Here is a 14,329-nt window from a genome sequence, read left to right as displayed (position 1 = left end):
AACCACATAAGATCCTTTCCACAGAGGCAGCCAAAAGCCCAAGCCAGACATGAGCTAAGCTGGTCAGTCACCTAAAGCAGGCCTGCTTTAACTCAGAGTGGACAGGGCCCGAGAGCCTGTTAGACCTTTGAGCCAGAGTGACCATTCAGTCTCTCGTAACAACTCCTTGACCTCTGCGACAGTGGTGCGTAAAAGTCACATGAAGAAAAAATACAAAAATCTCGCTGTTAAAATAGAAATAGATGACAGAGCAGCTCACAAGTTCACAAATATAATGCATTATGATTATTTATTTATGATCTCAGCAATGAATTCTGTCTTTTTGTTGTTTTTTTGTTAGCTGTTAGTTCCTTGGACTTAAAGCATCACAAGACACGAATCATTTGAACCATTTTTTTTTTAAATCATTAAGAATTTTTTTTGTGCGTACTTTAAAAGGGTCTACATTAAGTGTTTCGATTTAAATCAGACATGCAAAAATGAAGAAAACTGCCTTAAGCTTATCCTGCTCTAGAATATCTTGGCCAACTTCTTGGCCTCTTGGATCACTGCCTTCAGCACCAGTAGACAACACATGGTATTACTGAAACTAAGAGCCTTATTTAAGTAATGGGCTTTAGAGGGCAGCTATCACATTTACTCTAACTCCCAGACATTCATGCACAGATTCATGAAGTTAGTTCGGCTTTCTAGGCATTTTACTCCATTATTAGCAGAAAATATCCAGTATTCGTTGTTTCAAATAATGGCAAATATATAAATATATAGTGAAATCTTTCACTTAAGAGATAAGATAAGGTGTTAAGCACCCCCCCTCCCCATATCAGAGAAAGAAATTCTTTGCCAACAAACATCCGATGGCAGACATTTGAAGATGAAATGAGAATATACCACATTATCCAATTACTGTGTTACACAGTAACAGTACACAGTCCTCAAATCGCCGTTGGCGTGAGGCAGCGGTACTTTTCCTCACCATTCTCTCAGATCCCGACAGCTTGTTGCAGTTAAAGAGCCTAGAGCCTATAGGACTGCCTGTAGGATAACCTTGATGTCCAGAGTGCTGGACAGTTCAGACAGTCATGTCCAGTTCAGGGTTGAAAGCGGTTCATGGTCATTCTGTTATCGCAATGCTTGTGGCGTTGGTGCCGGTGGCCAAATGACTTAAGGTAATAAGATAATGGAAGCAGGTATTATTAGAGAGGTGATGAAGAAAGGAAAAAGGTTTGCTCCCACAAAGAATCTTATCTTCTCAGAATTTAAGCTTAGGAAGTGACGTCTCTGCAGATGCAGCGTTGGTATAAAAGACTTCCACCTGGTCCAGAGTGGAAGAGGGCTACGTCTGTCTGCAGGACTTTGTTGGGTCGACCATCCCGCCGCTCTTTGGATTGACCTGTGTGCTCTGAGCCAGAGAACTTGACCATGTTGGCATCAAGGGCTCTACTCTTAAAGCAAGCTGCAGCTGTGCTGAGCCGCCAGCCCGCTTGCCTGGTGCACCAGGGGGACTGGGGAAACTGGGGGAATACCAATGTTGCTGTGGTAAGTTCTCTAGATTGATAACTGCTGTTGGCAAGAAACTAACCAACAAACAGCGATAGCTGCATGTAATTCTGTACAAGCTGTATAGGACAGATATAATACAACTGAAAATGTCTTGTGGATGAGTAGCAAGTCAGCTGGAAATGGGATGTGTAAAATGCACATTTTTGCTGGGTAGGTGTTCTCTGGATGTGGCTGGTGGGATGGAACCGATGTTCATGAGGCTGCGTAGTGAGTATACGAAACTACACTACACTCTATATGACTAGCTAACAAATAAGAACCTAGCACAGTAAGGCTGTAGTCACTGCAGAGCAATAGGTGCAAATGTAATAGTGAATGCAAGGCTGAGTGTACAGTGCAATCAAGTTCAGGATGTAACCAAGGCACTTTTTCTTTGTAGCACCATGTATCACTTGAGCCGTAACGGTGCACGCTTTCAGATCTTCGCTCCCAACCAGCAGCAGATGCATGTCATGGACCACATGAAGATGCAGCCCTCCTCTGGAGAGAACAGGTGCGTCTGCCAGTGGTTTATGGATAACTCCTGCCTTTTACTCTCCACATCTGTGCCTTTTCCCCTTACACAGCACTTTCAACACAGTAGGATATCTCTGGTGTCATCAGGCACCAATCATCATGATGTCAGAAGCTACTACAGAGGAATTACTGCTGTGTGCTGTCTAAGATGATACCGTTTGAAAGTGAGCTGTGTTTTGATGAACTGCTGACTCCTGGCCCATGCGTCCTGCTGCAGGAACATGATGATGGAGTCTGCCCGCTTCAGCCACGGTCAGGGCATGATGCAGATGCAGGACCTTTCCAGGCTGGATGTCAACAGCTTTGATGCCGTCATCTTTCCTGGAGGCCACGGCATTGTCAAGAACCTGTAAGAGAGAGACAGAGGGAGAGGAGGGAGTGGGATTATTAACTTATTAAAGAAAAAGATCCATCCATATTTAAAGATCAGTCATTAAATTGTATTCAGGGACTAAATGCAGGCAATAGAACATGCAAGACGGCTTCAAGGATGGGACACAGTTAGCACACTATGTTTTAGTGTCGTGCACAAAAAGGAGAAAGAGAAACGCAAGGAAGGGAAACGTTGAGCGGATGCCACTTCAGTTCAGAAAAAGTCTCTATTACCCTAGTTGGCAAAAGCCAACTTCATCCCACAGATTGACATCTTTAGTTTGTCTGTCCTGAATCAGATCTACGATCCAAGCCTCTATTCCTGGGAATCTAAGCTTCTTTACAGGCATTAGTATCAACAAACATATGGATAAGACCTTGGTGTAAATACAGACAAAAGACAAGCCTTCCCTAAGTCTCTCACAGAGAAGGGCAGGCTGTGTTATTTTGAAGTTATTTTGAAGCTTGGTTAGGTGATTTGGAGAATGGTCATGCACATGGGCACAGTCACGTAGCCTAAAATGTAGGTCAACTCAGTAGACAGAAGTAGTCTCTCAGCTCAGCCTGTGTGTCTTCTGATATTTGCATTCCCATGGATCATAACATGTGATATCGTCCCTTGATTGGATTAATGTTTTTAAGCTCTTTCATCTCATGTGTGAGCAGATCCAGCTTTAACAAGGATGGCAAAGACTGCAAGCTTCACAACGACGTGGAGAGGATCCTGAAGGAATTCCACCGTTCACGCAAACCAATTGGGTAATTGGATGCCTAAGTGATAAAGTCCTGGAAAGATATGTCAATACTTATGGGTCCTGGAATGAGATCTTAATGACATTTTACTCGTGCTGAAGTTCTGCTCCTGGGCATGGATGTGAGCTATTTGCTGTACTTTTGTCTCTCACAGTTTGTCCAGCATGTCTCCTCTGCTGGCCTGCCGGGTGCTGCCAAATCTGGAGGTCACCATGGGTTACGAGCGGGATGAGAGCAGTCGCTGGGGACGCTGGCCCAACACCAACATGGTGCAGGCTGTCAAGAGCATGGGGGCTCGCCACAACATCCGCGAGCCTTACATATCCTGACTAAGACACAGGGATAGAGTGAGATGGAAGAAAAAAGCATTATTAAAGGGATATGGATGGTATACACTTGGGACGCACCAATCCCATATTAGGATTGGAAATCGATCCCGATATTAACAGAATTAGCTGGATCGGGTACCGGATAATTAGGCCGATCCATGGAACCGATCCTTTCACTTTAAATTTGTTGTCTCTCCCACATGGTGAGGTATACGATCTATTAACATAGCAATGGTATCAAACTGGTATCGGGTATTGGCTGATATGCAAAGTTTATGTATCGGTATTGGAACTGAAAAAGCTGGATCGGTGCATCCCTAGTATACACAGAGAATCTTGCAGGCTGTGGTGTTTTATGGTAATGTGCAGTTTACTATGCATAAGCATATTAAAATATGCATGTTTACTTCTTACAGTTACTATAATATTTTCTAAGAGTTATCAGAACAGTCAGAAGCAGTTAAGGTATATGGATGGCAGATCTGACCTCGATTTATTTGCTTCATGGTGTTTTCCTTTCTCAGCCACAAATCTTTGATCTTCCTTAACTTTCTTTCACGAGGCCTATGTGGACGAGAAGAACAAGGTGATCAGCACCCCAACCTTCATGTGGGAGACAGACTACCATTACCACTACATCTTCGACGGCATTGGAAACATGGTCAAGCATGTCATGCGCATGACCTCAAAGTGAGTCCTGCAAGAAATGCAGTGGAAGGCTTTAAAAAAAAAAAAAAAAAGAGCTGAAACTTTAGGTTGACCTGATCCTGCAGGCAATGCAGGCATACAGAGAGTAAATAAAATAAGCATACAATGCAGGTTGTCTGTGTTGTACTATGGTATGTGTGTGTTTGGATTTTTTTGTTAAACAAATGAAGATGTCTTACGGTGCTGTGCTCTAAAGAACTGCGTAACTTACTACGGTTCGAACGTTCAGAAATGTCCTCATTATAAAGGTGCTTTAAAACGAATGACACAATAAATGTTCAGTAAATAAAGTCCATTTATTTAATAAAAACATATAAAAAATAACAGTGAACACAGTGATAAAAATGAAACAACAGATACAAAAATCAGCCTTTTTCTTTTTACCAATTTGTACAAAACTGGAAAATCATCTTTGAAAAAAACAATCTTGTTTTACAAAATGTACAGAATTCTTTTAAATATTTGATAGATTTTTTTCTTATAATCTAAAACAAACACAAAAACAATCTGAGAAAAAAATTGAAATGAGAAACTATTGACAAAATACTGTATATACAAACACTTAGTACAGACCAACAATAAGCAACAAGACAACATATCACCAGCAACGTGAGGACTGTTCACAATTTACCATTCACATTGACATGGAGAGTTCATGTAAACAGTTGCCTTTGTCATATGCTTTTTATATGTTCTGTAATCATGAAATAAATATACATCAAAAGCCAACTCAATTCTTAGTGTAGAAGGAAAATATTTCAAATTTGGGAAAGCAGGTGGCAATGAGGGTTTCTGCCATTTACTCTGAACTCCTTCCAGTTCAGATTCTCTCCAAGTTCATCATGGCAGCAAAACTACAAAGAAATTGTGGCTTACTGAGCAATATGACAAAGCAACACAACAAACTTCAGTTTAACTTGGAGATGACACTTGCAAACTTATATGAGGCACTGAACAAGTTCTGAAGCAGTCTATAACTAGGTCTATTGTTATCTTTCCCCATTAAAGGCAATGACTGTCTCAAATTTCAGCTTTTATTAAAGAAGAAAATGCTGGGGCAATAAACAGAGTTAAACACTGTACCCTAATCAGGAATTCCTGCAACTGCAATGATTCCTTTTTTGTGTAATAGGAGAAAGAGGCATTACAGCTCCATTGTAACAGAAACATGCCACCTTAGAAAGCCGGTGAAGAAATATCCCTTAAATGAAAGTTTAAGAGTGGGTAAAGCACATTTTCTGCACTGTTTCAGTAAAATCTTTTTAAGCCAGTCATTTTACCATGAGAGAAAGACACAAGTGTCCATATTTTGATAGTCTCATCATTGGAAAAAACAAAACAAAAAAACATTTGGCAATACGCCACAATAGCTTATTCAGTTTGTTCCTTATAGTTCTTCTCAAGCCAAGGAAGATTTCATGTAGTCTTTATGAATGTACTGTTATCACACAGTAACTGCTACACAATATGGAGTGGTTGCAAATCAATCATTTCAAATCAATCTTTTAACATTTCATCTGCAAAGGACTGTGGTCAACAAAAAGGTCAGACACTGAACCATAAAACACTTTTGAGAATGTAACAGTTTGGGTGAATGGACTGCTTTCAGGTATATTAGCTTTGAACCATATTAAAGCTTACCTTTAGCCGGTACTGAAGACTCAGCCATTCTTCATGTGTACCAAAACACTGGAGGCAGTTACAACTGATCTCAAATTTTAGGCTAGAAAACCTGATTGTCCAAGCACACGGTCATGTTGTACAGCCACTGTGGTTTCTGTGAAGTTTTGGTTTAGGCAACATTGTAGCATACCTCAATGCTAGGATTTTATTCAAGGCTTTTCCATGAATGTCACAGTGAAAAATGCTTTAGAAAGAAAAAAATGTGCACCAATACATTATTTGAATGTTTTTGGTCAACTGCACTGATGCAGCTTTTACTCTCTCCAGCTGCAGTGTATCTTGACTTTGTGGTATTGCATATCCAGCATTTTCTGTCATGGCAAAAAAAAGGCTAATGCAACTGAGCACATGAGCTTATCTGATTTCTGATCTTATTAGAATCTTGTTTTTTATGCACATTTAGCAACATTTAGCAAAAAGTTCCATTTTTAGGTCCGAGCATTAAACGAAGGAGTGCCAAGTTATCATGGTTTTGGGAATCCGTATTCCCAGCCACAACAGGGTTGGACTTAAAAGCTATGTGTCTCCTTCCTCTGGAGTTTCTGAAAGGCAAAATACCAAGGTTTACTGTCAGAGCAATATCTTCAACAGCACAATATGCATAAATGATGAATGAATACTTAATAGGATGGCATGGTCAGTAGAGTGCCATTGAAAACATTAGGCAAATCAAATCCACTACATACATCAAATCGTTAATGAACTTGATGTGAAAAGTGGTTTGTTAATTTTCCCTTTACACCAAATGCAAACATGGAGAGGGAACTATCAAGGTTGTCTGAAGTTGTCTGCATCTTTAGTTTTACTGAAAAGATAAGTAATTCTTACTTAGAATTCTTACTTAATTCTTACAAAGAGGCTTCTGGCACAGTATAACACTTACTGGTATAACAACTTTTATCTATAAAAATGGAGAAAATGTATTTTCTATCTGAGATCGCATTTCCATGTAGTGAGGCCCATTACTAGACTTTTGTTATCAGGTTTGTGTAATTACACACTACAGGTAAGTAATTAATAATTAGATATGCAGTTTGAAAGATACAATTGGTGTACATATGCTTCCGTTACTTTTTGGCCACATTAGCCAACTGTTTCTGTGGTGCAAATCTAAAGAAGCTAACTTCAGCCATCAACCATGTCTTGGCTGACCAGCTACATTTCGGATAAGGGAAAGCTGTCTGAATTTGATTGCCTGTTGCTTTTATGGTCAGTGGTTAAAGAGGTGAGGTGGAAGGTAACGGACCGAGGTGGGGCTCTTAGAGCAGGGCGGAGCTTGAGTCAGAGTCAGGGTCAGGGGGAAGACAGGGGCCTCGGGAGGAGGATTCCTGGGCTCTGCGGTACTCCTGGAACTCCTGTCTCAGAGCGTTGAAGCGAGCTTCACTAAGGGAGCGACCATACTGGCGTGGAGGAGGATGGGGCATCGGGGGAAGACTGATAGAGGAGTGTGGGCCTAAGAGGAGAGTAGTGGTAGGCGAAAGGAAAGAAGAAATGAGAGGGTAGGAAGGAGGAGGTCAGTGGAGTAGGTGGAGTGTAAATACACATAATTTGGAGAATAAGGAGCACTCGGACTCTCACCTTTCTCCTGCAGGTCCTGGAGGCCAGTGGTGGAGCGGGGCCGATCTCGTCTAGGTTCTCTGCCTCTCCCCCCACCAGCCTGCTCCATTTTCATGGCCTCCAGGAGGTCAGCACCCACTGGGCACTCAGTAGCATCCCATTCATAACTCTCATCTACTGATGTGTTTCTTCTACACACAGAATACACAATAAAACATACACAATATGTGGAGGGGGGTTTTTGGTTTGAATGCGTAAAAATAATATATGGACAAATGTGTGCAAATCTGTGCATCTGTGAGGTCACCCCTCTGAGATGTTTGTGCGTCATTTTCACCTTTTTGACCTCTGCACTCGCAGGTCCGACTCTGTCTTGTGCCTCTCACTTTCCTCAGTGGTCTCTGGAGAGCTAAGTAAAGTAGGAGTGATGGAGATGGACTGGCGGAGGTGCGCATGCCCATAAGGCCCCACGCTCCCCCTACCACTGCTCTGGCTAGCATAACTGGCTCGGCCACCCTCTGCTCTACTGTCCCTGACCTCAATATCTGTGCTGCATTTTCCTATGCCCACCCCTCCATATAGCTCCATGTGAACATCATGTTCCCGTGGGGGAAAGGCTGGTTGACATGGAGAGGGCCAGCTGTAACCCCTAGGCAAGAAAGGTCTCAGAATACCTCTTCTAGAATCTACCGGACGAATATATTCCCTCACTACTGGTCTAGGCAGGCCCAAGGGTCGAGGGAGAGCATGGGGTACATACTTATGCTGAATAGATCTTAGGGTTTCTCGATATGACAGTGGGTATCTGGATGATTCTGGAAATGCTGTGGCCTGTCGACGTGGATCTGACTCACATCTCTGAGGTTCTGTGGGTTTCGGGGGATCTGGGACTTGAGGGACATGGGCATGTGAGAGGTAAGAGGGGGTCATGTATGGTCGTTCCCTGCAACTACTGGGTGGTTGAAAGGGAACGCCCCCTTGCCATGAAGGACCAGGTCTAGAGTAAGAGCTTGTAGGTGTGCGACCCAAACTGTAGGCCTTCACTCTTACATCTGGATGAGGGAACTCATCTCTATAACAGGTCTCAGAGACATAAGTCCTGGGGGTTTCGTAATGCTCCCACCTCTGAGAGCCTAAACTAATGGATTTTTTAAGGAATGGACGAGGCTGCCCCATGCCAGAAAGGGTTCTACATGGGCCAATGCTAATTGATTTTTTCATGAAAGGCACGGGAGCTTGAGGGATCCGTGAGGTTATTCTGTTAGTTGTGTGATCCTGAATAGTGCTTCTGTTAGTCACGTTATCCTGTGATGTTTGAGATTGTTCTGATACCAATTCTGCTATTTTTTCGCCCTGATTACTGGAGAATACCGATGCCACACTTTTTGCAGTATTCGCTAGGGTCTGTGCTGGGTTCATCTGGGTTGATTGGTGGTTATCAGAACCTGGTCTTTTTTGAGACAGCAATGGCTGAGAACTCCTTTCTTCATGAACTAAAACCTGTGCAGATCTCCTATTTGTCTCTGATGGCTCTGATTTTGTATTGACATCTCTGTATACCAGCTCTGGACATGGTTTGGAATTATGTACATTTTCAGGTTTAGAATGACCTGAAATAACTGAAGGAATTACTGAAGTTTGGATGTCCACCAAAACACTGCTTTGATGACTATCATTAACCTCATTAACCTCTAAGTTGTCCAGACCATGATTTTCCCAGTTCTTAGGGACCACATCAGGTTCACCTCTCAACAGAGTCCCATTTTCTGGCTCTGTGTTGGGCCAGGTTGATTCTGCTGACTGACTCTCCTCAATAGGCTCATCTACGCTCATTTCTATGAAGCCTGGAAGGCTCAAATACTCCAGGATAGTGCTGGTTTGCAGAGGAGATGCCCTGGACGGCTGTGGGACAATCTTGGCTTTTAATGATTCTGACATTCTAGCAATGGAGAAATTAGACTGATCACTATCTGCCTCATTCTCAAGGGTCAGAGGAGAAATACGGCTGGGGCTGTCACTAAAGACGCATTTGTCACTCTTGCGGGAACGAGCCCTAATACCCTCCTTCTCTCCCTCAGGCTGCAGAGATGAGGAGCTGCCCTCATCTCCAGCTTTGCTCTCACTCCCTCGCACTTTTGCTTTGGCCCCTGTTTTGTGATGGTCATAGGGAAGGGTGGAGCAACCAGAGGGACTGTGGCTCAGCTTTCCTTTGTGATTAAGGTTTGGGTCATCTGTGTGAGTGCTGGATTTGGGGTAGTGATAAGAGCTTCTTACTCTGTCTCTTTCTGCTAAAGTGTGTTGTGTTCTCTCAAATGGCATCTCAGATGGCTGAGCACTACAAGGAGAAGCACATGTAGACATAGACACAGTTGCTTGTGTTTCTATTTCTCTGCCTTTCCTCCAGCCTTCATCTGCCATAGTCCTTGAGCAGAAAGATTCCCGCTCCCTCTCTGTTGTTCTCTCTGGGCATCTGACCCGCACCTTGCCCAGGTTAGACCCACACGGAGAGGGACTGTTTCTTCTTTGGGAGAGGAGTGAGAGGGAAGTGTGCTGTGTGACTGGTGAAAAGTCTTCTTCTACTATAGACTCCTGCATATCCACTAGCCCCCTTAAAGGTGTTTCTGGTTGCAAGGAGCAAGGTGTGTTTCCCTCAGAGAGGGTTTGCATAGGCACCTGGTTGGTAGGTGAGGTCACAGGACTGATGTCCCAATGAATGTAAGAGGAGGAGGAGGAGGAGGGGAGTACTTCCTCCATGGGACTGCTGGTGTTGCCAAAATAACAACCCCTTCGATAGTCTGAAACTCGCTGCGCTAGACTGCTGGGTCTCTGTGTTTTTTGACGAAGCTGGATGTCCTGAGGTTTCCAAACAGGGTCATCTGACTCAGCCCCTGCCCATCTTCTTAGAGGGCTGGCTGATTTGGCACGCCTTTGCTCCTTTTCACACTCTTGTGCCCGGCGGCTGATAGTGTAGTTCTCCAGCTCCCTCTCCATCTTCTCTCGCTCCTTCACTAGCCTTAGACACTTGCTAAGGTTGTCCCTCTGTTGTTCACTTGCCAAGTGAGAAACCATGGTGCTAGGTTCAGTCAGCTGGCTGTCTCGCTCCATTGGCTGGTAACCAGCCTGGTGCAACAGTCTCTCCCTCTCTAGAACACGGGCTCTCTTGGTTAGGCTAGGGAAGATGTCCTCCCTATGGTTCGGGAGGCAGTACTTTTTCAGCGAGTCACGAGCTCTGTTCTCGCTGCAGTCCGAGTAGAAGCTTGCCCTCTCCAGAAGAGCCTCTGAGCAGCCCTGCTCCTCGTCTGAGTAAAAGCAACCATGGCGGGAAAAGTTTCTGGCCATTGCTTTTACCCTGCCTGGGGAGTGTGCGGGCCTTTCTGGGTCTGCAGAGTCTACAGCCAGACCTGGTGGTGGCTCTTGTCTCGTATCCTTCTGCAAGTTAACCGAGTTGGACTTGGGGGAATCTCTGAAAGAGCCACTGCCTCTGCCAGGGGACTGAGGGAATTCCTTTTTGAGGTTCTTTTTAATGTGCATTGGTGTGGAAACTTCTGGGTGTGGCTGTACAATGAAGCGCCCATCAGGTCCTCTGGATATGGACTCAATGGCAGACGTTGGGGACGGGGAGCCGCCAAGATGGCTCTCAAAGAGAGTGTAACGTGGGGGTGGAGAAGACGAGGAAAGGAGCTGCTTCTTCTGATCCTGATACTCGCTTCGGCTGCCCTTGTCGAAGGAGCTACGATCTGAGCGGTCAGAGGACGAGGAGTTGGGGAAAAAGTTGAGGGGAGGGCACAGCTTCATCTTCAACATGCTGTCGGGGCTGTCAGTAGGCGAGCGAGCTCTGAGAGGAGAAAAAAACATGCTTGTTATATTATAATATAACAATATACATGAAAACAATAAGCAGGTATGCTTGATATATATAACTTAAAATAAATCTTCCAGCTGTACTGGAATGCTATACATTAATTAATGCTATACATATAGTACTTCTGGTTAAGTGGAAATTACATTCAGTACATGATCTATGAATTCTTATGCTATCAACTGAGAAAGCTTAAATCTCCATAGAATACTTTGAGCTTGTACAAATAACTGTAGTATGTAGCCTAAATGACATATTGCATTGATGCTACAGACAGTACATGTATTGTTTCTACATGCGTTTCTGATCTCAGCAAGAAAAAAAAAAAGATAACAGATGGTACAGTTACAAGACGATGCAATAGTACAGTTTCTGGGGCGTAAAAAAAAAATATATATAATAACTAAGAAATTTCATTTCTGAAAACAGAATATAGAGCAATTTAAGCCACATATAAACACATTTTAAATGGTCATTTTCAGAAACCTTTTACAGATGGCAAAATGGACTATGATGCATGAAGAGCACTGATGGAGACTTACTGTGGAGATGAGTTCTTCTGGAAGGCAGAAGGGATATCTGAAACATTGGGGGAGGATGCAGAATTTACATCATGCCACACATAGAATGAGTCAAACAATCAAACAATGAGATGACAAAAACAAGATCAACCTAAAGAAATCAAAATAAATGCATTACATTAACATTAAGTATTGTATGTTCATGCTAGTCAGAGATGCAAACATCTCAATGATCTCAATGAAAGTGTGAAACTGACAATGATTATGTCACCAAACCAACATTTTTTTACAGATCTAACAAAGCATAGATATAAGCTAATTATTGAAAAACATTCAATATTTATTTTTTTATTTATTGTTTAAACCTGAAATAAATGTGTATATTTCACTTGTATGGCATGGAGTATAGTAGTAGTGTGTTTTCTATGTATTGGCTTTACCATCTCTTCTCTTTCTGTGGCGCCGCTCCCTCCTGTGGCTCATGACACACGCGGTCACCAGTGAAAGGATGATAGCCACAAACAGGAAACACACACCCCCTATCACACCAGCCAGCAGGGGCTCAGGAACAAAAGCCAGCAAGCTGGGTGGAGCTGGGTACATCTCCATGCCTGAAGACCACAGACAATTGTGATACTTTAATTATGATTTGTTGTTTACACTTAATATCAAAAACGTCTGTGATCTAAACTTACCTTTAGTAGAAATACTGACTGATTCACTGGGGTCACTGATCATTTTGTCTCTGCATGAGAGCAGTCGCAATTCATAGGTGGAATCCTGTGGTAAACAAGTCAATAAACAACACTGATTTGTGTGCTTGTATGTTACATCCAAGTTTTATAAACATCATAGAAACATGTTGAAAATTTTACCCTTATTAGTCCCTGCACAATCAGTTCGGTAACGTTAACGTTGACTGCTCCATCAAGTGTAACCCATTCTCCCTTTTCCTGTCTTGCCTGGAGGATGAAGGCTGTGATTGGTGGAGACTCAACAGACGGTGGAAACCATCGCAGCAGCACTCCCACTGCAGTGCGATTGACTGACAGTGAGGTAGGAGGGGGTATTGTTGCTAAAGTAGTTACTACCGTGGGTGGATCTGTTGGCGGAGCTGAATGTGAAAAACAAGAGAGATCACAACCCACAACTTATGCAAAGAACTCACTGTAATGTTGTATGTTGTATGTCACTTAATGTTGAATGTGGTCCACTTGGGCACTATCCACTTATACTGACCCAATGTCCTGATAGTGACAATCTCACTGAAAGGACCAGATCCCAACTTGTTCTGGGGCAGGATGCTGAACTGGTAACTGGTAGAAGCCTGTAGGCCCGTAACAAGAAGGCTGGATTTAGATGTGGGCACAGGCAGGGATGCCCATTCATGCTTCCCTCTGGTAGTAGGCTTCACCCTGAGAAACACAAAGACAGTGCAATGTCAACAACCTAAAAAGGTTAACCAATCAGTTGGTCAAAAGAGAAGCACCACAGACAAAAAGGAAGACCCGGTTTGCCCAAACCTGGATGAGAGATCTAATGCAGAGTTTAGTTCCAACACAATAATCTAATATCCAGATGCTCCTTGTGAAAGCCTTGACTGAATCAGGTGCATTAGACCAAGACAAAAACCGCAACCGCAATCTCCAGGACCGGAGTTGGGCACTGCTAATGTAGAACTAAATGAAACCACTGACCAGACGGTGAACTTCTGTGTATATCCTCCATCAAAGCCAGGCTCCCAGGACACATTAGCATGGTTCATCCCTGGATCTACAGAGACTGCAGTTGCAGCATGCGGGCTAGTGCCTGTGAGAGAGGGTGAATGAATAAACAGTTCACACATGAAGATAAATGAAGTGGGGATTCCACTGGATCTTGGCAAATTTTGGAAGCTGAAAATCTCTCTCTCTCTCTCTCTCTCTCTCTCTCTCTATATATATATATATATATATATATATATATATATATATATATATATATATATATATATATATATATCAACTATGCATTACCATTAGCAGATAAAAGCTATACATATTTTTTCGATTCATAAATCAACTAAATTTATGATCAGGCGTGCATACCAAAACCTTTGCACACAACCACTTCTTTGCTCTTGTGTCAGTTTAATTATGCAGATATTGTTAATAAATAGACTTGCATATACTGTTTAAAGGAAAGATAATGTGCAGCTGAATTCTTCACTTACCCAGCACTAACACCATGGTTCCTGTGCTGACTGTGGCCACACGGTTGGTGGCACGACACTCCCATGCCCCCTGGTGGTCTTTGCTAAGAGGACGCAGGACCAAAGAACCATTGGACAATACAGTAAATGGGGATCGAGGGGCAGCGCCAATCTGTAACATGAGACCAGAAATGATAGTGTGAGTTTGAGAATAAGTCACAGCTGTATCTCAAAATGAATATTAACTGGTTGTTTACAGTTGGCTTTTACAGTTTTT

At 43.0% G+C, this 14,329-nt stretch overlaps 2 protein-coding genes across 2 annotated transcripts in view; one reads left to right on the top strand and one right to left on the bottom strand.

Moving 5' to 3' along the window:
- The first annotated feature begins 2 nt into the window (after nucleotides 1-2).
- Nucleotides 3-4,340, top strand: gatd3l (glutamine amidotransferase class 1 domain containing 3, like). The gene is made up of 7 exons (XM_072681949.1): nucleotides 3-1,539; nucleotides 1,718-1,770; nucleotides 1,943-2,056; nucleotides 2,297-2,428; nucleotides 3,118-3,210; nucleotides 3,359-3,524; nucleotides 4,093-4,340. Exons 1-7 carry the CDS (start codon nucleotides 1,423-1,425, stop codon nucleotides 4,225-4,227), a joined length of 810 nt encoding a protein of 269 aa, XP_072538050.1. The 5' UTR covers nucleotides 3-1,422; the 3' UTR covers nucleotides 4,228-4,340.
- Nucleotides 4,341-4,739: 399 nt separating this feature from the next.
- Nucleotides 4,740-14,329, bottom strand: part of igsf9b (immunoglobulin superfamily, member 9b) — a 39,640-nt gene continuing 30,050 nt past the window's right edge. The window contains exons 12-22 of the mRNA XM_072681946.1: nucleotides 14,074-14,224; nucleotides 13,559-13,670; nucleotides 13,101-13,276; nucleotides 12,737-12,975; nucleotides 12,557-12,641; nucleotides 12,302-12,472; nucleotides 11,883-11,919; nucleotides 7,819-11,316; nucleotides 7,503-7,672; nucleotides 7,171-7,377; nucleotides 4,740-6,466 (exon numbers count right to left, since the gene is read on the bottom strand). Coding sequence (XP_072538047.1) covers nucleotides 7,184-7,377; nucleotides 7,503-7,672; nucleotides 7,819-11,316; nucleotides 11,883-11,919; nucleotides 12,302-12,472; nucleotides 12,557-12,641; nucleotides 12,737-12,975; nucleotides 13,101-13,276; nucleotides 13,559-13,670; nucleotides 14,074-14,224 — 4,833 coding nt within the window. The 3' untranslated portion in view covers nucleotides 4,740-6,466; nucleotides 7,171-7,183. The remainder of the gene's footprint in view (nucleotides 6,467-7,170; nucleotides 7,378-7,502; nucleotides 7,673-7,818; nucleotides 11,317-11,882; nucleotides 11,920-12,301; nucleotides 12,473-12,556; nucleotides 12,642-12,736; nucleotides 12,976-13,100; nucleotides 13,277-13,558; nucleotides 13,671-14,073; nucleotides 14,225-14,329) is intronic.

The sequence above is a fragment of the Salminus brasiliensis genome, chromosome 6, assembly GCF_030463535.1.
Source record: "Salminus brasiliensis chromosome 6, fSalBra1.hap2, whole genome shotgun sequence".
In the NCBI taxonomy this organism is placed as follows: domain Eukaryota; kingdom Metazoa; phylum Chordata; class Actinopteri; order Characiformes; family Bryconidae; genus Salminus; species Salminus brasiliensis.
Note: the sequence above shows the minus strand (reverse complement) of the source record. Positions and strands in the feature narration are given on the sequence as shown.